The following is a 23112-nucleotide window of genomic DNA, read 5'->3' as shown; positions in this document are numbered from 1 at the left end:
TTTATGGGAGGTGCAGGTCACAGAAAAGTACATGCATGAATGAATGGAAGGGAATAAGCAAAGAAGGAAGAAAGGCAAGAAGGATGGAAGAGAAGGGGCCAGGAAGGAAAGAATTCCTAGGAGTGGTAAATGTTCTATAGAAAACAGAGCAGAACAAATAGACGAAGTGTGGCTGACGGTGGCAGAGAGTAGGGAGGCGTGCTCACAATCGTACGTATATGTGTATGAGGTGCGTGGCTGAGGCAATGGCTCTTCAAATGGGGTGGTGGGGAGGAGTAATGTGAGATGAATGGAGACCTGAATGGTGAGCTGTAGCCCCCACACGTAGGTCTATGGGAGGGGCATTCCAGGCAGAGGGAAAACTAATCTCTCCAAGAATCCTGAGTGAATCTGGAATAAGATTCCTCAGATATGTTATGTCCGTATTATAGGAGGGCACTCTGAAACATATACGTACGATTGTGAGCACGCCTCCCTCCCCTCTGCCACCGTCAGCCACACTTCGTCTATTTGTTCTGCTCTGTTTTCTATAGAACATTTACCACTCCTAGGAATTCTTTCCTTCCTGGCCCCTTCTCTTCCATCCTTCTTGCCTTTCTTCCTTCTTTGCTTATTCCCTTCCATTCATTCATGTATGTACTTTTCTGTGCATGTACTTTTCTCTGACAACAGCCACATGATGAGTCTTCTGAGTTTTGGGAGTATTTACCTGTATCTGGAAGCCTGGGCTGCTGTTCACCTAAGTATAGCAGGACCAAGGGCAAGTGGGCAGGTGTCCTAGGGGAAGGTGCAGAATCCAAGGCAAGCCTTTGCTCTAAATGTCAGCTATGAGATGGGGCTTTTAATTTGTTTAGTGTTCGTTTCCGTCAACTGACAAATGGATGCAATACAGGGGCAAAAAGAGGTCTAAACCAATAGGGCTAACAGCAACAAACTCTCTCAAAATGGATTAGTGATTTAGTTCTAGATCATGCCTTATTTGAAGTTGGCAGAATTTGAGTCAGAATTTGGCCCCCTTAGAACAGCTGCACTACATACCAGGCACAGTAGCCAGTGACAAGGACATGTTGAGGCTAATTGCCCCAGGAATAAAAATAGCTCCAAGTTTTGAGAAACTGGATCCTCTGTGCCCTCAGTGGCACTAGCTCCCGAGTCACTGTCCCTTTATAAACCTCCTCAAATGTCCCAACACATCCTGCACTAATAAAGGCAGCAGCAGAACTTGGGGGAAGCAGTTCCCCTTATCTACCCTCTAGGTTATGAATTGGCAAGTAAAGCCACCACTTTTTGAGTTCATAGTGGGATTTGGCTACTGGAGTAAATGTGAAGCAAGTATTCAGGGGTGAACACAGGGTTATTTTTCCCTCTCTCTGGGCCTCAGTTTCCACATTTGTAAAAATGAGGGTGTGTTGTGCTTAGGTTAGATTTCAAACAGCCTTGTTTTTTAAGATGGTTATTGGTTTCACTGGCACAGAAGTTGAAAGGAATTAACAGATATTGGAGTATTTCTCACATCCAAAGTCTATCTGGCTTTGGGGGACCTCTCTGGTTCCTATTAAGAGAATTAAATGGGTTTGTATATGCAGAGTGCTTAATGCTTATAGTTTAGTGCCCAATAATCATTATCTGCTGAAGTTTTTCTTGCTGTTGTCATCATTAAGAGTTACTGTATGTTACACTCATTCCCTAACCAGTGCTTCTTCTCATGTGCTGTTCTCTGTGCAAACTTGCATATGGAAACATCACTCTAGTGGCCTTTAAATGATAACTGAAAGAGAAGGAAGCAAGTTAACTTCCAGTATTCCCTGTCTTGAGATAAATTGTTATTATTCAAGAGAAAAGCAAATATCTCACAGGCAGAAATGCAAATCTCTTGCCAAATTGAGACTCACACTTTTCGTGTACTCATGCCTAGTTTACTTGGTTTACCTAAGTTTAGGCAAACTACAGGCCATGGGCCAAATCTAGCCTGCTTCCTGTTTTGTTTTGTTTTAAATTTTTGTTTACAGTTTTATTGAGATATATTTCATGTACCATAAAATTCATTCATTTAAAGTGTACTGTTCAGCAGATTTTAGTATTTCTACAGTATGGTGTAATCATCACCAATATCTAATTTTAGAGCATTTTCAATATCCCCTGCAGAATTCATGCATTTCTAGCAGTAATCCCCCATTCTTGCTATCCTCCTGCCTGCCCAGCCTTTGGCAGCCACTAGTCTACTTTCGATCAGTATGGATTTGCCCATTCTGGACATTTCTTATAAATTGAGTCATATTGTTTATGATTTGTGATAGGTTCCTCTCATTTAGCATAATGTTTTCAAAGTTCATTCATGTAGTAGCATCTATCACTACCTCATTCCTTTTAATTGCTGAATGATATTTCACTGTATGGATATATTGCATTTTGCTTATCCATTCATCACTTGATGGTTATTTGGGTTGTTTCTACTTTTTGGCTATTATGAATAATGCTGGTATAAACATACATGTACAAGTTTTGTGTGGACACGTGTTTTCATTTCTCTTGGGCAGATACCTCGGAGTGGAATTGTTGAGTCATGTGGGACTATATATTTAGCATTCTTAGGAACTGTCAGATTGTTTTTCAAAGTGGCATTCCTAACCAGCAGCCTATGAGGGTTTCAGTTTCTTGAAGTCCTCACCAATACTCGTTACTGTCTGTTTGTGAAGTGATTTGCATTTCCCTATTGACTAATGATGCTGAATTTCTTTTCATGTGCTTATTGGTGATTCGTAAATCTTTAGAGAAAAATCTATTCAAATCCTTTGTCCGTTTTTTTTTTTTTTTAAAAAAAAGGTTATTTGTGTTTTTATTGCTGAGTTGTAAGAATTGTTTATATTTTCTGGATAAAAGTCCCTTGTCAGATATCTGCCACCTGTTTTTGTAAATAAAGTTATATTAAAATACAGCCATGTCCATTTGCTTACATATTGTCTATGGACGCCTTTGTGCTAACACAGCAATTATGTCGTTCCAACAGAAACCTTATAACTCACAAAGCCAAAAATATTTACTGCCTGGCCCTTTACAGGAAAAGTTTGCCAACCCCTGCTTTAGATTAATATATATCATGCAGTCTGTAAGAAGGAAAAATAATCATTAATTTGCTCATTCACCTTTTTCACCATGTTTTTGTCTTATAAAAATGAAGTGGATATTTAAATCAGAGGTGGTGTAAGTGGATGTTAAAGACAGAACTACATGTATCAAAAGTCATCCAACAATTGTGTCTAATATTTTATACGTGTAATTACATGGAAATCCCAATCAAAGGTCCTAAGTTTCTAAAAGTATATATTCTTATCGTCAGACAAGATAGTTATTTACTTATCTTCTCTCTAGTTTATAAACCTCTCAACAGAGTAATCAGCATAATGCTTCATTGGAAACGCCTTCATATGCTGTGGTGGAAAACAGATTATGGGATTTTTTGTTTTCCAACCTGGCTCATGAGAGATTTGGGGACTTATTTGGCTCTCTTTATCCAGGCAAATCTCCTAGTGACCTTGTTGGGATTTCAATGATAAATAAGACTAGACTATGTATGACTCATGCTAAGTGAAGGGTCCACAGGGAATAGAGGAGATGATGTGAATTTCCCCTCCCTGGGAAGAGATGGTGGGCGTGAGCAGAACCTGTGCACAAGTGTAAACTTTTCAACAGTCAGTTGTGGACTGTCTTGCTTTGGTCATTCTGTGGTGGGAAAGGGACAGTGCTAAGCAAAGTTTTTTTATTCCCACTGCGTCCTATTGTTTGCATTCACCAGGAGCTCCTGAAATCTATTTTGGGTTGAAATATGCATGAGGTCAGGGTCAGTATCTGTATGTCATGTAATTCAAGGCCAGATAATACCTGACCTGGCTTAAGCAGATGGCAGCTTACAATAGTCTTTAAAAATAAAAAGAACTTTCGGAATGAAAACGTAGTACATGGTCATTTTATGAGCTTTACTTCACTAGCCTTCTCTTGCCAACTTCCAGATTTTAGCTGATATACTCATGTTTTTAGGCCAAAAGTATATCATAGTAAATTATTTTATTCATATTATGTATTTCTCACTCTTTTTATGCTGTATGCTCTGTCTCCACTCCCTCTCCTTCCATTCTCTCTGGAATCCACTCCAATCAGGTTTCGTCCACATTGAAAAATTTGTTGCCGAGATCACCAAAACTTCCATGCTGCCTAATCCAAAATTGAATTTAAATGTTCATTTTTATTGGTCTTTTAACAGCAATTGACTATGTTGATCTCTTTCTCTTTAAAATATCCCTTTACATGGTTCTTTGACTATCTTGCTGTCCATTCTGCCTTATCTCCTTTGCTGACTCTATTCGTTTACTGGACTGACAAGAGTTCCAGGGATCTCTGTGTTTCATTCCCACAGATGCTTCTTCTGTCTATGGTTGCTTCCACAACCCAGAGTCATACATGATTTGATCCCCAAAATCCTCTAACCTCGCCTCCATCTACTTCCCTCTTTGCCTACTCAATCACACCTACACTGCTTCTTTGTTGTTCTACAAATACACCAAGGATGCTCCTACCCCAGGGCCTTTGCATCTATTATGCCATCTCCCTGAGAAACATTTTTTCCAGATATCTTCTACTGGCTCCATCATTTCCTTCAGATCTCTGCTCAAATACCTTCTCAGAGAGGGCTTTCTGACTACCATATATGGAATAGAAATTTTTCCTCCCCAGTATCCCCAGCACTCTCTACCCCTCATGTCTGCTTTTTCACTACCTGATCATTCTTATCCATTTGCCTTTCTCTCTTTGCTGTAAGTTAGGCTCCATGGAGTCAGGTTCTTTGTACTTCTTGTTCACTCTTTTATTTCTGATACCTGGGAAATTGCCTGGCATATAGCAGGTGCTTGGGTATTTGTTAAATTAATGGCCTTGCCTTATTTTGTAGCCATAATAACAAAACCAATGAGACTTAACACTAATGTTACTGCTTATCGATGGTACTTTAATGCCATGACTTCCTCTTTCTTAAGGTCTTCTCACCCTCTTCCTTCCCCTCCCCTTTCCTCACAATTTTTATAATTTATTCCTTAATCAATTATAGTATACTTTGAGTGATTTTTCTTCGGCAGGAATGTCAGTTTCATGCTTTCTGAGCCCTTTCATATCTGACAATTGCAGTCAGTTTGGTTTCCTATTAAGTTTTTGTTTTTATTCATTTCACTTCTGGGATGTAGATTTTTATTAGTCCTTAAAATTTACAAATTTTACCCAAATCTATTCATCTGATATACTTTGGCCACTGGAATATGGCTGCGTATAACGTACACCACATCCCATCAGAAATTTTATAAATTGTATTGGTGTATGTCCTAAAATTGATCTTTTTATGATTCTTCTGCATCCTGAGGGCAATAATGTTTTTCTTCTAAAATAGTTGTTTATAGAATCTTTTAGAGGGCTCCACGTTAAGTTTTCCCCCCTTAATTTTTACTATTCTTGAACAATGGGAGTATTATCCAGACTTGGTGCTTAGCAGTGGGCAAAGAGGATGGCCTCCCCTCGAGTCGCCCTTGTGACTGGTGTTAGAGAATCCCTGGAGGGACTAGGCTGGGTAACTAACTGAGACACACAATCCCTAGACAAGTGTCCAGTGTCTGACTGCCTTTCCCTTAGTGTGATGTTACAGGATTGAGAAGGGGATGCCATGTCTTGCTACTTGGTGGTCTGACTATTTATCCTGGATAAATTGAAGCAGTTGATAGTTTTCTTTCCTTGTAAGAAACAGTAGATGAAAACTACAGCCCCCAGACTACTTACTTTCCTGGCACCCTTCCTTTTATCACTCTATTATGTTGGCATTGTTGAGATTCTCTGTCTCTAAAGAATGAAGATAGGTTTTGATGGGAAGTATTGTAGGAGTTAAATGTCCTCTCGTTTTTGAAACCCCATGTCTCAGAGGAAGGAATAGGATAAGGATGGGTAGCGTAGATTAATACTCTCTTCCTTTACACCCCACTCACCTGCTTCAAGGTGGCATCTCTGCTTTGGATAGTGGCTCTTTCTCCTGGAGCCATGCATATTATTAACCAATACTCCTAATTTCTTGGGTCTTTGTAACTTTTTTCTTCTTTCTGTTTATTCAGGATGTATTTCATAGGAAATACTACTCATTAGCTAGCATCTTCATCTGGAGTCTAATTTTATCATTTTTCAAATAGTTGCAAAGAAGTGTGGCTGACATTCTCTCTTCCCATTTTAAGAATGCCCTTTCCAGCCCAGCAGACTCATAAATGATAAGAAGGAAAAAAAAAAATGCTGATTGGTAGTTGGGTTCTTTTCTATGACGTGTTTTAAGGTGAATGTTGGCAGTGCCAGGGAAAGGATACTATTTCTGCTATCTTCAAACTAGTCACATCCTGAAAGGTGCCCAGGTTTTGACCTTGGAAAGACCTGGCTGGATCCAAACTCCTACTCTACCATTAACTAGTGATGTGACCTTGAACACATGACTCATACTCTCTGAGTATCTTCATTTTTAATGTGGCAGTAAAATGCCCATGTTTTGGTCAACGTGAGGCTTAGAGAAAGTTATGCATTATGTCTGAAAAAGAGCTGGTTCAAAGTTGGACGCTCAATAAATATTGATGATAGTGCTATAATTGTTATTTTCAGATAATTCACATGATAATATCATATTCTTAATACTGTGATTATACAGAATGAAAGAAGAAAGATGTTACAAGGACACACAGTACCTAGACAGCATAGGTAACTTCATGCTCCTACAACGACATATCAGACTTGTGATTATTTACGTGGCTTTGGGAAGTTCCTTTCCTTTTCCATGCTTCTATTTCCCATCTGTAAAATAAGGACACTAAACTATATCAGAGTAGCAAATAAGTTTAATCTCATATGTCAAGACCAGTAGTCGTTACCTGGAAAACCAATTTAAAAGGATTCTGAGGCAGATAAAGCTTGTCATAATCTATTAGGAATGTCTACAGTGGGAAGGGAGGCAGGTGGCAGCGCTTCTGGAATTTTCTAGGCCTAGACTAAATGTTCTTCCCTGCTCCCCAGTCCTCTAATTCTTTTCCTGCGTCTTCTTGATGGGTCGTTAGAGTGAAAAGCAGGTTATGGATTGTCCAGTCAAGAATCTGAAAGGGGAGTGGTGGATTGTGAGACTGTTCCTCTGGATGGGAAAGGGATTTCTTTGTGGCCTCATGGCTATTTGGGCTTTCAATAAAGAAATAAATAACTGTTTTTTAGAAAGGGCGAACAGGCTATATACCTGAAGTTATGCATATAAACCGCAGCCCAGGGATGCCGTGTGGGCCTGGAATATCAGTTTCTGGCAGCTTTATGTCTAATAGCCTTTAGAAGTGGGTAGGCTGGTGGATTTGACCAAATGGAAACATTAATTTCCTGATCTGCAATAGAGGTGACGAGTTTCTAACAGCCGTATAATTATGCTAATGTATGCTACAGATAGATGATTTTAGAAATGGATTCAGCCACTTCCTCTGATAGTTAAGATATAAGACAGGGGTGTCTTAGTTCTTGGGGTAACATGTTGGCTTTAAGCAATGAGATTTGTATCTCATGAAGCTTTAGGACAAAATCCACATATAAATCAATTTTCAGTCTTCCATTTCTGTAAAGAAAATTAAAATATCCAGTTTTCACTGGCATTTTATAACCTTAAGCCCAAGATTCTTCCTACAGAATCAAGAATATTTGCCTTAATTTTAAATGCTTTTCAGCATTCAAATTTGACAAGAGATCCTCTTTCTCCATGATCCCTATGGCAGAGAACATTCTTTATGTCCCCTCATATGTTTCAACTTGCTATTAAAAATCTGTGTTCTCTGGCAAAGCAAAAGTCACCAGTCAATAATCATATTATTCCACTGAATATGATGAAAAACTCTGTTTTAGATGGTTTTCTCAGAAACAATCAATGCTAATCATGATTTTTGTCCATGTTGTATTCTCAGCAAGCTCTAAGATGGAAGGGCATTTTTAAAAAGAAATCTATGAATATGACAGCAGCAATAAACAGCTGAAAATAATCTATGAGGCGTTTGCAAATTATGCCTCATGAGCTATAATGGTTGTGAAAGATAATTTGTGGTTCTTGCAGAATACTCTGCAAATTGGGTCTTTCATCTGCAGTGTTTTTTACATTAAAACATTTCATTTCTCATATTAACAAATGATAACTCTGCATTTGTTAATCTAAACAATTTGATTTATATTTTTCTGTGCTGAGAGAATGTTGACATTTCAGTGTAAGTAATTATTTTCATTGCCAACTGCTGTTTGTGGTGACTGTAGGCAAAAGATAGAAATCAGAAAACCTGCATGCATTATTTTAATCATTTTCCTTAAAGGCTACCCAGAAAACAGGAAATCTGTTTGCCTTATCATCCATAATTAGAAATCTAGGAGGACATGGGTATTGATGAGCAAGGACTCCAGCCAGTTTCAGGGTTTTCTGTGCTATATTAGAAGCTCTTTGTGTAAAAATCCCTACTACCAGGGGGGCTTGACCTGTAATGCCACCAAACCTCTGGCAGGGCAAAGTGCCCTTGTACTCTTCAATCACAGCAGTGAGGAAGCACATGTTGCTGGCCTCAGTAACTCCCAGCTTATGTAATATCTGTTCAAGTATCTCTTGGGTTGATTGTCAGGATTACAAGGAAGAATGCTCATAAGAGCACCTCGCACCATGCCAGCTACGCCGCAGGAGCCCTGGAAACGTTTGGTGAAATTGTGACAACATGTAAAATGGTCTTCTAAATTTCCTTTTCCGTATTGCATTCTCATCAAGGATTCCCAGTCAAAGGCAATGGAAGGGAAGATTGGAAAGCAGTCAGTCTGCCCTTAGAGCAGGAATCTGAGCATTGCCCACCAAGGCATTGCATGCTGCACATGGGATTGTGCAGAGGAACCTCTCGGGACCTGGGGCTGAGCTGGGGCCCGAGTTCTCTTGGATCTTAAAATTCATGCTTATTTTTTCAACCTACTCCTTAGTGTATCCAGCTTTATTTTAACATTGAAGATAATATATATATATATATATATATATATATATCACCAAAGTTTAAAATTCTCACTCTCCCTCCCCCCACCCCCATTCAAGAAAATCACCTACCAAAATAGCTACTCCAGGCAAATGGGCCAGCTTTAGCCTGTGGTTCTTTCCGTACAGGGCTCACACGAGTTATGGGTAGTGCATCAAAGCTAGATGCTGCCCCGTGATGATTAGAGGGGCACCAGGGTGAGTCCTGCAGAGTGAGTTGTGTCAGATTCATCTGTCCAGTTCTCTGTGCTTCTTTAAACTGTTGGGTAAAGTTTAGACTGTGATAGATGGGCAAAAAAATACTCCTGCATGTATGGACCTTTCCATGCACATTCCAGGTCAGGGAATGGACTACTGATTTAGGATCCAAACCAGTTTTTACATGGCTCTGCATTCACTCCTGAAGGAGTGAATGCAGAGCCAGTACCCTGAATGGCAACTGTGTTTTATCCTTTGAACCAATTCCAATTGATTCGTTCTGGTGGCATACAGTGCTGTCTCAAGGAGGCATCTGTAGTGCATCAGGGCTCAGCTGAGCAGAGGGCTGTGATTTATTAGCAATGTCATGGCCTCTGGATAGACAGCCTTCCCTACATTTGCTATTCTCTGCTTTTGACACCTTGACTCCTCTGTGCCATATCCTTTGTAAAATGGTGTTAATACATACAGGTGACTGTAAGTATGAGCTGAGGCATCATGAGAGAGAGACCAGGTAGGTTCCACTTTAAGAAAACCTAACATGAAAAAAATGCAAAGCTACAAAATGCATGAATCTGGAGCCAATTATTTTCATTACAGAAAGATTCCATGGAAGTTTCCTTTAAATAGAGAGCTCCCCTACTGCATTAAAATGATGATTCAATTTACAAAAATTCAGTTTGCCTGCACCTCTTCAGAACTATGTCTATGGAATAAAGCAAGCCACACCTGACTTTTTTAAACCACAGCCTAAATAATGTTCTGGAGGGCTGTCCCCACATATCTAGAGTCTCCTGGTAATCCCCACTCTCTTCAAACTTCCTCCTTACTTCCTATCCCGGAGTGTTGACTAGAAAATCTGGGTGGTGGTCAGCAGCTGCTGGCTTCCACCCTAACGCGGCTGCATTTCATTAGTGGGTAAACTGATTGCTTGGAGTATGTTTATGTGTGGGTGTTGTTGGACAAGTCAATGTACTCTCTGAGCTATGTATGTGGATATAGATACACAAAAGCCATTATCTCGCTCTCAGCCCATCCTAAATTCATTCCTGCTGTGAGAGTTATAAATGGAAGGTTCCAATCGCTTGGTGGATACAGCCTTTCCATAATATCTGCCCCCAATTCCGGCTCCCCATGCTCCTTGTGTTTGTTTATATGTTATTTACCCTTACATCAGAAAACTTCCCCAGATTCTGGGCCTGAGTCCCATTATCCAAACAAGGAACCCTCGTCTTCCTCTGTGGCCTAGAAAACCCCAAATGGTTTTCTGATTTAGAAAATTAAATATAATCTGACTCTTGTGGCAAGCTACAGAATTCCCAACCACCAGACGCTCCCATTAAGTGTATAATGTACACAACATTTAAAAGTATCACCAATCTAGCATGAACTTGAATTATAGAGGCATTCAGTGCCCCTTGGGTAAGATCACCAGCCTCTTCCCAGGCACTCAAAAGTGGGCAGTTTTCCCACGGACCATAAAGCTTTCAAGAATGCTGACTGGCACATGTGTTTGAATTTCTGTTGCTCTGTAAAAGCAACTAAATCCAGGGAAGAGTACCTGAAAGAGATGGTAACTTCTTTTTCCCCAGATCTGGCCTTTACCCCCTGCCCCTTGGAATAATTGCAGTAACTTCACAGGCCCCAAGCACATGTATCACATCTATTTCATCTATGGTATTTTAAAAATCTCAGTATAAATGTCTTCCCAGAAATATATATATTTTTTTTACAGATGCATCATTTCTCAGTCTCTCTCTTTTGGAAAAAGCAAAATGAGGCTGTGAGAGTTAACAAATCAGCCCTCCTCAGATCTTTCCTTTGGCCTAAAATGATTTGTTCCTGTACGAGATGAAAGTTCTCAGGCTGGTGAGCTAGCAAACAGTTCTTTCCCTTCCATTTTCCCAGGCTCACTGGTTTGAGCCAAGGGTTCCCCACGGTACTGGGCTGTAATGGCCGCGTAGGCGCAGCCGTAGATGGTGGCTGCCAGCATCATGAGACACACAATCCCACAGACGACCCCCGTGATGATGACGGTGGCGACAGCATGGCGCAGGTTGGCCGGCCTTGGCTTGGGTGGCAGCCCGCACTCGGAGGGGTCCCGCTCTCCCACGTTGTGGTTCTCAGGCAGGCTTAGGGCGTCCCTGTGGGCAGAGCCTGGCCGCTGGCCCTGCGAGGACACCTGATCTGGAGAAGGAGGAAGGCAGGGCTGGTACAGCTCGTGAGGGATTTTGAGGAGGTCCTTTCCCCTCCAGGTGTCAGGTGACGCACAGATGACGCCATCCATCAGTCCCCCTTTAAAAAACAAAAGCAAAGGACGATAACAGAGCCTGGATACAATTGAGTTCCAAAATCCTCAGCCTGCAAAAACTTGGGCAGATGGAAATTATAAAGTACCTTTTTTTTTTTTTCCTGGAGTCGAAGAATTTAACAACCATATTTTATGATTTTAGGATTTCTAAATTGGCTAAATGCTAAAAATGCCACACACTAAATTGGCAATTACTTATGACCAAGAATTCATTAGAAGCCAAGTTACCTCTACCTTATAAACGCTGAGGGAAAAATAATGCAGAAGCTGACAAGAAGGAGCGTTTGGACACCAACACTGAGGGCACTGTGCCCACAGCATTCCTGCTGCTCATTCCTCTAATGAGCCCCACCAGACAAGAAATCTTTTGTACCAAATTCCCACTGGAAAGCTAAGGGAAAACACACAACAACACAAATGTCCATTGTTGTGATGCCGTGTGTTACTTACAAAGACCCTGTGTGCCTACTGGCACTCCTTAGTGCAGCATATGAGGAAGCAGAAGGGTCCTTGAGGTTTTCTGTGTGTATATCTGAAGATTTGACAATAGTGTTAGTTTCGTTCATGGGATTAAGTATAATTAACATGTCTCCTCAGGCCTCGAAACATTTGCTGCTTTGAGTATCAATCGCAAAGCATTTCCATTCCTTGTAAGGTGAAGGGTTTCCTGAGGTATGTAAACAGCTGTTGTGCAAGGGGGATTTCGGTGCTGAGTAATCCTTTTCTAGAACACTAGCCTAGCTGACCACTGATTTACTTTTTGACCTTATGTAAATAAACTTCTCTGACTACATCTTCTGCTGTAAAGAACCTATTTGATCCAACTCGATGGATTACAAAGCACTTTTAGGTATGTCCTCACTGCTGAGCTATTAACGAGTAATTCTTTTCCAAGCTCCCACAGGTTGTAAGTGGCCCAATCACTACTGAAACCCAGCCCTCCCAACTTGGTCCCAGTTTTTTCCACTAACTGGCTGCCTCCCTCCACTTCTTTCTTTCTGGAATGTTTTGAGGTCAGAGGACACAGTGACCTCAGCAGCGCCTGCCTGTAAAGCCTCACACCGTACAGAACTCCCCCATAACCTGTGGCTCAGTTCCCCTTGGCTGGGCTCTCCCAGGACTGCCATAAATACCTCTCCCAGGACGGCTGCAAAGATCCCCTGGCACCATTCTTAGAGAAGTCAGATTGGAAGTTCTTCACAAGCGTGATCAGTGCATGATGAAGTCATACCAAAAAAAGACACACCAGAGGCTGTCACTTACATGGTACTGGCGCCCTCCATTGCATAGTACTTGAGAGTTTGGAGAAAGCTTTGACATCCATTCTATCTGAGCCTTATAAGCTGAGTCCTATGTGGCCCTGCTAGTAGACAGGTCCCTCCACAGCACAGTGGTTATCACGTGGTCAGTGGTAATGGCAAAAGTCATCCCATGTCCTTTTTATTGCCACTGCCTGAAACTGAATCACCTACTGACAGAGTTCTCTAGCCCCCCTCCTGGCTTCTAGAGCAATCCTGTGAGACAAAGAAAAAGGTCAAAAAGGAACATCCTCTTTCCTCCAGCCACTGAGGTGCATGAGGCCACAGTTACAGCCTGGGTTGCTCCAGATGAACCTGAGGCATCATCAAGCTGCACTAGGAAAAAGAATCCCCACATTAGGGGTTATTTCATGATGCTGTACTGTCAGCCTCTGCAGGGAGTTTGATGCAAGGCAGAAGGCAAGAGAGACAGAAATGAAGCATGGGGCTTTGAGAAGTAATAATAATATTTAACCAGGTCAAAGATCATTGAGACTTCCAACAGAAGAAGGGCCACCTACGATGGCAAGGGAAATTGCATCAGACTCAGGTTTCCCGCTAACTCCAAACTGAAGAATGAATGCCCTTTCTCTAGTTCCAAGCTTCCTTGGAAATTAGTTCTATATTAGGGTGGGAACCTTGGCCTCAGCTCCCAGAGCCAAGGAAGTGCACAGGCTGGGGTGGGGCTGGGACCCAGCTGGAAGGCAGGGGCTGTGGCTGTCAGGAGCTCCCATGGCCCCTGTGCTACTGTGTCATTAGCCAGTATTCACCTCCCACCCCTCTACCACCATCCCAGTGGCCATGACCTCAGAAGGCAAGTTTGCTGACATATAGCTTGAGAGTCCCACTCCTGTTTGGATTCATGTAAGTTAACAGCACAAGAAGCTTCAGCTTGCCAAGCACTTGCTGGCTCCCATCCGGCCACTAGGAGGTCTTAACCTAGTGTCTTGGAAGAAACCGGATTCAAATCTTGAGCCTACATGTTACTTAGCTATGGGTCTCCTAAGCAAGTTACTCAACCCCTCTGTGCCTCTGCTCATCCAGAATGTAGGAGAAGGGAGTGTCAATGAAATCCATATCCTAAGACTACTTCTGGGAACTCAGTTAAATAAAGCTTGCCAAGTATTTAGCACGATGCTATGCCAAGTATTTAGCACGATACCTAGCCCAGAGTAAGTTTTTAATAAAGGTAACTAACTAGTAGCATGGAGATGATTTCTGTTTTACTTATGAATAGAGAGAGAAATAATAATTACAGAATCTGTATGCATATGTTTTTGTGACAAAGACATTATGCATTTGCCAAAGCATGTCTTTCTCTCTCGGGCCCAGAAGAAGACTGAATTTCTGCACTCCTGGTGGTTAGGTTAGGACTGTGACTAGTTCTGGCCAATGAAACTGATGAATGCCACTTCCTGGCCATAAAATCCTCTGCATGTACTTTGTTCCCATGGGGGGTGCTTTAGAAGCCAGTGGTGAAGTTAGCAGCATCACAAGTCGAAAAGAGTCCCTGGACATCTGCATAGAATACAGTCCGACTCCCAATTCCTTTGTACTCTGACATCGGTGAGCACGAGACTTTTACTGCATTCTATCACTGTGGTCCGGGATTGTCTGTTAACTCAATTAGCCTGCCCTGGATAATATGGTTAGTGTTTGCATTTATGTATGTGTTTTTTGTATAAGGTTTTTACTTCTATCTTTTTCTTTATTTTGCCTTTATTCAATAGTTGGGTAGTCAGAATGACTCCTGTATTTAACATCTATCTGCATGAGTTTTGCCCCTAATTATTTAGGGACATCCAGGATTTGTTACCCCAACTCAATTTTACCTTCGTCCTGAGAAGGGCTGTTGTCTGTGGCCATGCAGCTCTCCCATCGCAGAATCTGGGACCAGAATGGGCCCCAGGAGCTTCCTAGCTTAATACTGTCATTTTTCATCCAATAAAATTAGAGCTAAAGAGGGGCATCAGTTTGCCCAAAGTTCACCTGAAAGTTTTGTCACAGAATAGGGGGAGTTGCATCCCATCCCATGCTACTAGTGTCCTGGATCTAGGAATGGATTTTTTTTGTTTTGTTTTCAAGAAATATTCTCTCTTGACAAAAACCATATCTGTGACAGCCTGGCCTGTGCTCACCATTATCACTTCACCTCGAGATGTAAACAGTGTTATTTATAACATCCTATAAGAAAGACCTCAACATCTTATATGGCCACAGTTTTAGGCCAGCTTAAGCATTAGCTGGGTAGTAAGATATTATTTGCTATTATACTATTGAGAGGGATTCTTAATTCAATATCATATTGTAACCAGCTTCCCTCTGTAGGACTGCTGCAGCTATCCAACAGTATTGACTCCCTAATTCATATCTGTTGTTCTGATGTCTTCCTGAGCTATGGGCTCACATATACAACCCCCAACTCATCATCTCAAGCTTGGCAGGCCCCAATCTGAACTCATGATTTACCACCTCCCCCCACATTTACCTGCCTCACCCTTACCCCCCACCCCAGTCTTACCCTTATCTGCCTGTGCTATCATCATTCATCTCATCACTGTTGCAGGACAAAAGAAAAGTGAATTTCCCCTAACTACTCTCTTTTCCTCATCTCCCACTCCAACCCCGTAGCAGTTTCGATCAGATCAGTATTCCAAATATTTCCCTAAGTTAATTACTTCTCACCACCTTGGTTTGGGCCACCATCATCTCTTGCATGGATGACTGAAATTGCTTTCTCCCTTCTCTCCTCATGGCTTTTTCTGCAGCCTTTGCTATGCTCTCCCCAGAGTTGCTTGAGTAACCTTTTAAAATGTAATCAGATCAAATTGTTCCCCTGCTTAAAGCTCTTCAAGAGTGTTCCATCTCACTTACAATGAAATCCAAACATCTTAGCCTTGCTCTGCACATCCTATGTGATATGGCCCCTGAGTACTTATGTTGCTTTATCTTTGTCCACTCTCTAGCTCATTTCCTTGGTCCTAGCCACTCTTTTTGTCCCATTTTGACCTTCAGCCAAGCCAGGCTTGCTCCTCTGTCAGGCCCTTTCCACTTGCTGTCCTTTCCCCAATTATCTCGTCACTCATTCCTCCTCATGGGTTCGGTTCTGCTTTCCTCTTCTCCTGTCTCAGTGTCTTCTAAGCACTAACTGCTCTCTGTACATATATTATTTATCTTATTTAACATATGTCTCTACTACCAGCATGAAACTTCCATGATGATAGGGGTTTTCTTGTTTACTGCTCACTTCCCTAGAAAAATATCTGACACGTAAGAGGCACTCAAATATAGGAATGAATGATGCTTGAGATTAGGAGGAGAGAAGCACTGTGATGTAGAGAAAAGAATGGAGGTCTAGGAGCCAAAGCCATGGATGCATTCTATTCTCATCTGTACTTCTATTCTCTGATCTTGGGCAAGTTACTGAATCTTCCTGGGCCTCGATTTCTCATTGATAACAGGCTAGCATTGGGTTAGAAGGAGCCAGCAAACTTTTCTGTGAAGGACCAGATGGTACCTATTTTAATGCCATACAGACCCTATTACTACTACTCAACTTTGCTCTTGTAGTATGAAAGCAACCACAGATAATACATAATGAATGGTCATGGCTGTGTTCCATTAAAATTTTATTGACAAAAAACTGGTAATGGGCAGATTTGGCCCTTGGGTTGTAGTTTATTGACTCATGCTCTAGAATATGCTAATTGCTGCTCAGTTACTGGGACTTCTGCTTTCAGTGGTATTTGTGCTCAAAGTCAACCACCCATCCAAATATCTCCTTCAGTTCTGCCTGAAAGCAAGAGATGTCTTTGCTAGTAAGGAAGGAAAGTTAGGAAAGGAGGGGCCTTTGAATGATTTAATGGTAAATAGTTCTCCTCACCCCAACTGAGATGGGTTGGGCTCTCCTTACCACCTGTCTTAATTGTACATCAGTTAATTTCCTGGGTGATCTCCAAAAGCCCCTCCTCCCCCTCCTCTGTAATATTTTAGGATCCCTTGCTTTACTTTTGGCTTCTGGTTAAAGAAATAGTGAGTGACTTTATAGAACATCCCTGCTGGGCTTGACTTCAATTACGATGGTATTTGCTAGAGCAGAACCCATAATCTTAGGGAGATTAATAGCTGTCAAATGAATAGAAGCAGACAGGGAGGGAAAAAGATCTCAAGGGATAGATAACCATGCCACTAGTTGGATCACACTTGATCGTTAGAAGTTGATGCTACTTTGGGGTTGAACAATTGTTCAGGTGGTGATTGAATTTCCCTCCTTCTTAAGGGCATACCATTCCCAGATTCAAAAAGGAAAAAAACTTCATATTGTGTTAAACAAATGGAAAAATATCTCCATTAATCATACATTTAAATACCTGAATTTAAACACCCTCTATTGACTCATTGCCTCTTTTGCTATACTGTGAAATGACATCAACATGAAAAAGCTTATATTGGCCCCTTACAGACTCCTCAAAGTTCCTTCTAATGAAGAGAACAGATGAGGTTCATCCTAGACTACTAACACACAGATGGGAGTTTCCAAAAGACATTACTGACCTTTATAGATAAATTTCTCCAGCCAGAGTTTAAGACCGAGCAAGTGGCAATTACATTTCCAGAGGTTGTCCTTGAGAAATAAAAACCTCACGTTGGGCATGGATTCTAGGAGAGTTCGATCTAGCTGCTGAAGCTGGTTTTGTTGGGCTGCAAAGACAGTTAGGTTCTCCCAAAGCTCACCCAGAGATGCGGGCAGATGGCTGATATTGTTCGATGACAAATCAAGCTCCCTCAGCTGTGGGAGGGATTGGAAAAGTCTGTTTTCCAGGGAATGCAGGGAGTTCTGAGTTAGGTTTAAAACCTGCAACTGTTGAAGACCATGGAAAGCCTCGGGAGCCAGAGTTGACAGGGAATTATTAGATAAATTTAAGGTCATGAGCTGTGGCACAGACCTAAATGCAAAAGCAGGAAGCTGGTGAATCTGGTTATCTTGCAAGTACAGTGTTAGAGTCTGAGGAGGCAAATCCGGGGGGATTTCAACCAGACCCTGTTGGCCACAGTCTACAGCCTTAGAAGATGAGTGACAGTGACACTTCTCTGGGCAGCCATATACCACATAAAATGGGAATATCACACTTGAAAGCAGCAGCAGTTCACCTATGACAAACAGAAGGAAAGTGAGATAGAAACCAGTTGGTAAAGAGTCAAGAGTGGTATTTTTTTTTTTCTTTTTGAGTTCACCAGTAATTTGATTCTGAGCCAGGTAACACCATCCACAACCTGGGAGGGAAGGTCAATTGTTCACCTTCTTTAGCAGAGCCGGGCTGCTCTTAGTATGTTCCTGGTGTCAGTAACTCCTGCCAACTCCATGCTAACTAGTGTCAGAGGCCTTGGGAAAGACCATTTCTGAGTGACTCAATCTGAAGATGGATGATTTAAGAATATCAAATAGAAGATGAAAAAAAGTCTTCTGTATTTTTTTTTTTTTTAATATATGTCCTCTGAAGGGTGTGGCAGAAGTATCTGGGACCAGAGGTGTGGAAGAGTATGAAGGATTTCAGACACATTTCTAAAAATTATGCTCCAGAGCAGCGCACTCCAGTATAGCGGCCATTAGACACGTGTGGCTACTGAGCTCTTGAAATGTGGCGATTATGACCAAGGAAATGAATTTTTATTTGTATTTCATTTTAATTAAATTTAATAGCCACATGACATGTGGCTAATGGTCACTGTGTTGGACAAGGCAGGTCTAAAGCATTCTCACGTATTGATGTCTGTTATTGAAGATTTAAGTCCATGAATGGTGATCGTTTCACCATTTTTTTGTATTTGAGAAATTTTAAAAACATAGAAAGGCATTAAGAATAATATAATAAACACCATAGTCCCATAACAGTACTGTCAATCACTCGCGGGTTGCCATATTTCCTCCATATCTTTTTTTTCTTTTAGCTCAAGGAAACAATGCATAACTGATGCATTTCAACTCCCTTTTGATTAGCACTCATCTTGTTCTCTGACATGAGTCCCCAGACCACCATTACTGATTTATCCCTCCCAGTCCTTTGGAAAACAATACTTAACAATTACCTACAATGACAATGGCAAATTATGCAGCACTTGTTTTGAGCTAGGCACAATTTTAAGTACTTTATATTTAAAAATTGATTTCTTCTTCATAACCTTGTAAATCTGGTTTTAGTATCTCTGTCTTTCAGGTGGGGAAACAGGCACAGCAAAGTTAAATCACCTGTCCTAGGTCACACAGATAGTAAATGGTAGAGTCAATTTGAACCCAGGGAGTCTGGCTCCAGAATCTATCTGAGTTCTTATCTGCTGAGCTCTACTGCCTGCCAAATTATTTTTCATACACACACACACACACACACACACACACTTTTGTATAGTGGTTCCTAAAAATTTACATAAACAGAATTGTGTGCATTTTTCATTTTACAATTTGCTCTATTCACTCAGCACTGATTTTAAGATCTATCCATGTGGATATGTAGAGAGCTAATGTTTTCCTTTAATTTCTGTATAGTATTCTAGGGTGAGACCATGCCAAATTTAATATTTAGCTACACCTTACTGAGGGGGCATATGAGTTCCATTTTTTCTTCATTACAAGCGATTTTTCAAAGAGCTTCCTTGCACAGGGTGGGAAAGGGTCTCTGGAATAAGTAGGGGTCTCCTTTCAGGGTTCAGAAATGATGCTGATTTTACATTTTTTTTTTAGACAATTGCTAGATAGTGCTATATCACTTCCTTCTTTTGTCCTGAGACTTGAATTTCAAAATGTGGCAAGCACCTGTCAAGGCTATTTTTTTTTAATTGATAGAGAAATCCATCTATTCATGAAGAAAGCTTTTGAAGGAGATTTTTATTTTGGTTTTCTTTTGCTTTCTGTTTTTTCTGGGGGAGTAGTGGGGACCTTAGCTGGGGAGATATACAATGTTGTTGTCAAATACACCTGAGCCTTGTTCCTCTTTTTCTCTTTAATTCTCTACTGTTGCTAACAGTGCTTTAAGGTTATAGGGAAAAGTCATGAAGAGCCTTCTGGAGGAGATTCTGCTCAATTTAATTTAGCTCAAGTGTTGCAGATCAGTACTGTCCCCTCCTGGCATCCAAAATTTAAAAGAATAAAACTCTTGTTTTCCTTTCTAGAATTTTGCAAAAAACCTAAATGACTCCTTCTAAAACTGAAGAGTCTTCTAGTCAGACATGAACTGACCCCCTCACTTAAGTTGTGGGGCTCAAGAGTGAATTAGTAAAAGGAAATAAAATCTTAAACCAGAGGACGAGTTTTCCACAGAATCCACTAATCTATTAATGAAAGGCTTGTCTTTCTGAGACTGTAGCCAGTTTCTTCACTTTATTCTTTGGTCCTACCCCCAAAAGGAAGAATATATGAACCCCAACTTCAAGCTCTATGTTTTCTATGATATGGTCCATGACAAGCCTATTGCTTATCTGCATTTATGGTTGGATGCTTTTGTCTCCACCCCTTCCCCTGCCCCTGAGACAGCAAAAACACAAATCCTCTGATTCATGGAGACACATGCTGTATCTATTCAGTTTTTTTAAGGAAGATAATTTGCAAATAGATTTCCCACAGATATCTTTCGGAGGTGCTCCTATCCCCGCCCCCCCCCCCCCCCCCCCAGATGGAGAACTCATTGTTAAAGGGCAATGGAATTAATTATGGCTCACCTTTCATGACTGAGTCTCCAAAGGCGTCCTTGTTGAATTCGTAGCCCACCTTCACTAATTTAAAGATCAATAAATGGACGACATGGCAAACTCAGAGTCCAGCTTTGCATTCACTTTCTATGCACCCCGCTTGTACTTTTCTTCAAAGCAGAAAACAGTTGTTGCTTTCAGGAGCCCACTTATTTAAGCTGTTCTCCCAGTGTCTCCATCTGGCTGGGAGGGTTTCCCATAGAGGATCATTTGATTGTGCCCCCTGTCCTTCCTTAAAGAGTTGGCCTCCCCAAGATTGTCCCTGCCTTTCCCATTCAGCCGACGAGCCACATAAAGAATGTTTGTCAAACCTCAGTGAACAGCTGTAGCATTCAAACATGACCCCAATGGCTCAGGCTTTTTGATTATTTAATCTGCTTGAAGTCCAGGGCACCAAAATAAAACTGCCTCCTTAATCCGGTCGTGGTTTCTGAATTCTGTTGACTTATTAACCATGCCGTGTCAACCCTCATCAGGTTGGGGGATGCTCGATGCAAATCCTCAATCTGGGGGTCTAGCAACAGAGCCAGCAGAGTGTGTAATATGAGGACAAATTGGTCTGCTGGAGGCTGACACGGTTTCTACAGTGCACTTGTTTGGTCATCCAGGGCTTATTCAGCCAACATCCGTGGGGATTAGCTGTGTTGACAGGATCTTGATGCTCTGAAATTCATAGCCATGGTTTCCTTTAGTGGACATTACAACCTCTTCTCTCTGGTGCCACAAATACTTCTCAGCTGCTTGCTTGCTCCCCACCCCCTTTCTTCCCCCTACCCTTCCCAACACCCCCCCACACACACACTCCCGGTTGAATTGACCTTTTGGTCAGCATGACTTTTGAAATACTTCTCCATCTTTCATTGTTTCCCTGACACTGAGGTTCTGGTCCTTTCCTCATTTTTCACATATGAAACAATAAATCCAGCCCCTGTGAACATCAGGCGTCAATGGACTGTGACTGTTCTCTAATGGAAGCTGCTGGGAACTCTCCCACCAGGGACTTATATCATTTCTTTAAATGTGCAAATCCGCCACCATTTGCTGAGGTGGGGTTTCAATGCCTGAAGCTGCCACCCAAAATCCTCCACACGCCTGTGGCAACTACACATAAGGTAAAAACCTTGCTTTTTTTTTTTTTTAAGGCAGCCAGAAGTAGAATCAGGCAGAATAATGGAAAAGTTGAGAGTGTATACTTTGGAGTCAGATGTTTCTGAATTTGAATTTCCTCTCCGCTCTTCACCAGCTGTGTGTCTCTGGGCAGGTAAACTGCCCACTCAGAGCCTGGGTTTCCTCAGGAATGACAATAGTCCTGATTTAACAAGTTTTTCCTCAGAATTAAATAAAGGGATACATGCCATACCCCCTGGGTGTCTTAATGTTTACAATGACCTGTAAGAATGCCTTCCAGGTGGTAGGACTGCCTCAGTTTGGAAGGCCATCTTGACTGGGTCAGGGGAGGGAGGTCCTGAAGAAGGACAGGGGGCCTGGCCCCTCTTGCCACTTTGGTTGTGGAGCGGAATGAGCCCCTTTGTGATGGAAGTTAAAATTTGGTTTTTGACTGTGCTTAAAAGCCTACTCTATGGGATCTTTACCCCATTTGGCCAAGTTCCTTCCTACTTCACAGAACCCAGTATACTCACAGTGTCCTCTTCCTGAAAATCTGCTTTACCCAGGCTACCATCTTTTATCCCTCTCTAACATTTTTTGAGCATCACAGATACAATGGGAAAAGAGTCAGAGATAGGCCAAATGTTAAGAGCTGAAGAGTTCCCTACTCCCTCCCTTCCTTCCTCCCTCCATTCCTTCTTTTAATAATAATCATTTGTTTATATGTGACCATCAATGGCCTATGCCTGCCATTCACTCATTTATCAGAATGGCAAATATCTGTGACCCTAACCCTGGGCTTGGAACTAGGAAGTTACCAATAACTTAAATCTACCTGCATGATTCTCTCTTTCCCAGGGGTCAGCAAACATTTTATGTAAAGGGCTGGGTAGTAAATATTTTAGACTTTGAAGGCCATATGGATTCTGTTGCAACTATTCAACTCTGCTCTGCCTTTGTAGCCTAAAGCAGCCAAAGACAATATATAAACAAACAGGTGTGCCTCTGCTCCAGTAACACTTTATTTACAAAAGCAGGCAGAAGACTGGATCAGCCCATGGTCCATAGTTTGTGACTCCTGCTCTAGCCCATTTCCCCAGCCCCTGTTGCCACAATCACCATCTATTGCCTATCCCCAACTCCCACCACCCAGCCAGAGGTATCCACTAGCCTGTCTCCTCATCTGAAAATGAGAGGTAGGGTACAACGATTTTTAGGGCCCTTTCAGGTCTTAAACCTTGGCATTCTGGGAGAAAGCATAAGTGGACTTAAAAGGACCTGAACTTATAGACTTTGGGGTGGTGTGGAACATAGAGAATGTAACGAGTACCTCTGTGGGTTACAGCGGTGCAGGTTAGCTGTACCTGGGTCCTGCC

At 41.7% G+C, this 23112-nt stretch overlaps 2 protein-coding genes across 2 annotated transcripts in view; one reads left to right on the top strand and one right to left on the bottom strand.

Annotated features, from left to right (window-relative positions):
* Positions 1–23112, top strand: part of CACNA2D3 (calcium voltage-gated channel auxiliary subunit alpha2delta 3) — a 987429-nt gene that overhangs the window by 800492 nt on the left and 163825 nt on the right. The window lies entirely within an intron of this gene.
* On the bottom strand, positions 10982–21171 carry LRTM1 (leucine rich repeat transmembrane protein 1). The gene is made up of 3 exons (XM_077128977.1): positions 20600–21171; positions 17444–18040; positions 10982–11575 (listed from the first exon to the last, which is right to left on the bottom strand). Exons 1-3 carry the CDS (start codon positions 20604–20606, stop codon positions 11142–11144), a joined length of 1038 nt encoding a protein of 345 aa, XP_076985092.1. The 5' UTR covers positions 20607–21171; the 3' UTR covers positions 10982–11141.

The sequence above is a fragment of the Tamandua tetradactyla genome, chromosome 15, assembly GCF_023851605.1.
Source record: "Tamandua tetradactyla isolate mTamTet1 chromosome 15, mTamTet1.pri, whole genome shotgun sequence".
In the NCBI taxonomy this organism is placed as follows: Eukaryota; Metazoa; Chordata; class Mammalia; order Pilosa; family Myrmecophagidae; genus Tamandua; species Tamandua tetradactyla.
This window is presented reverse-complemented; position numbering and strand designations above follow the sequence as displayed.

Coding starts and splice junctions, on each gene's coding strand:
- LRTM1 (XM_077128977.1), bottom strand. Junction 11,576..17,443: donor GGAGAAATTTATCTATAAAG/GTCAGTAATGTC, acceptor TGTTTTTTAAAG/GGGGACTGATGGATGGCGTC.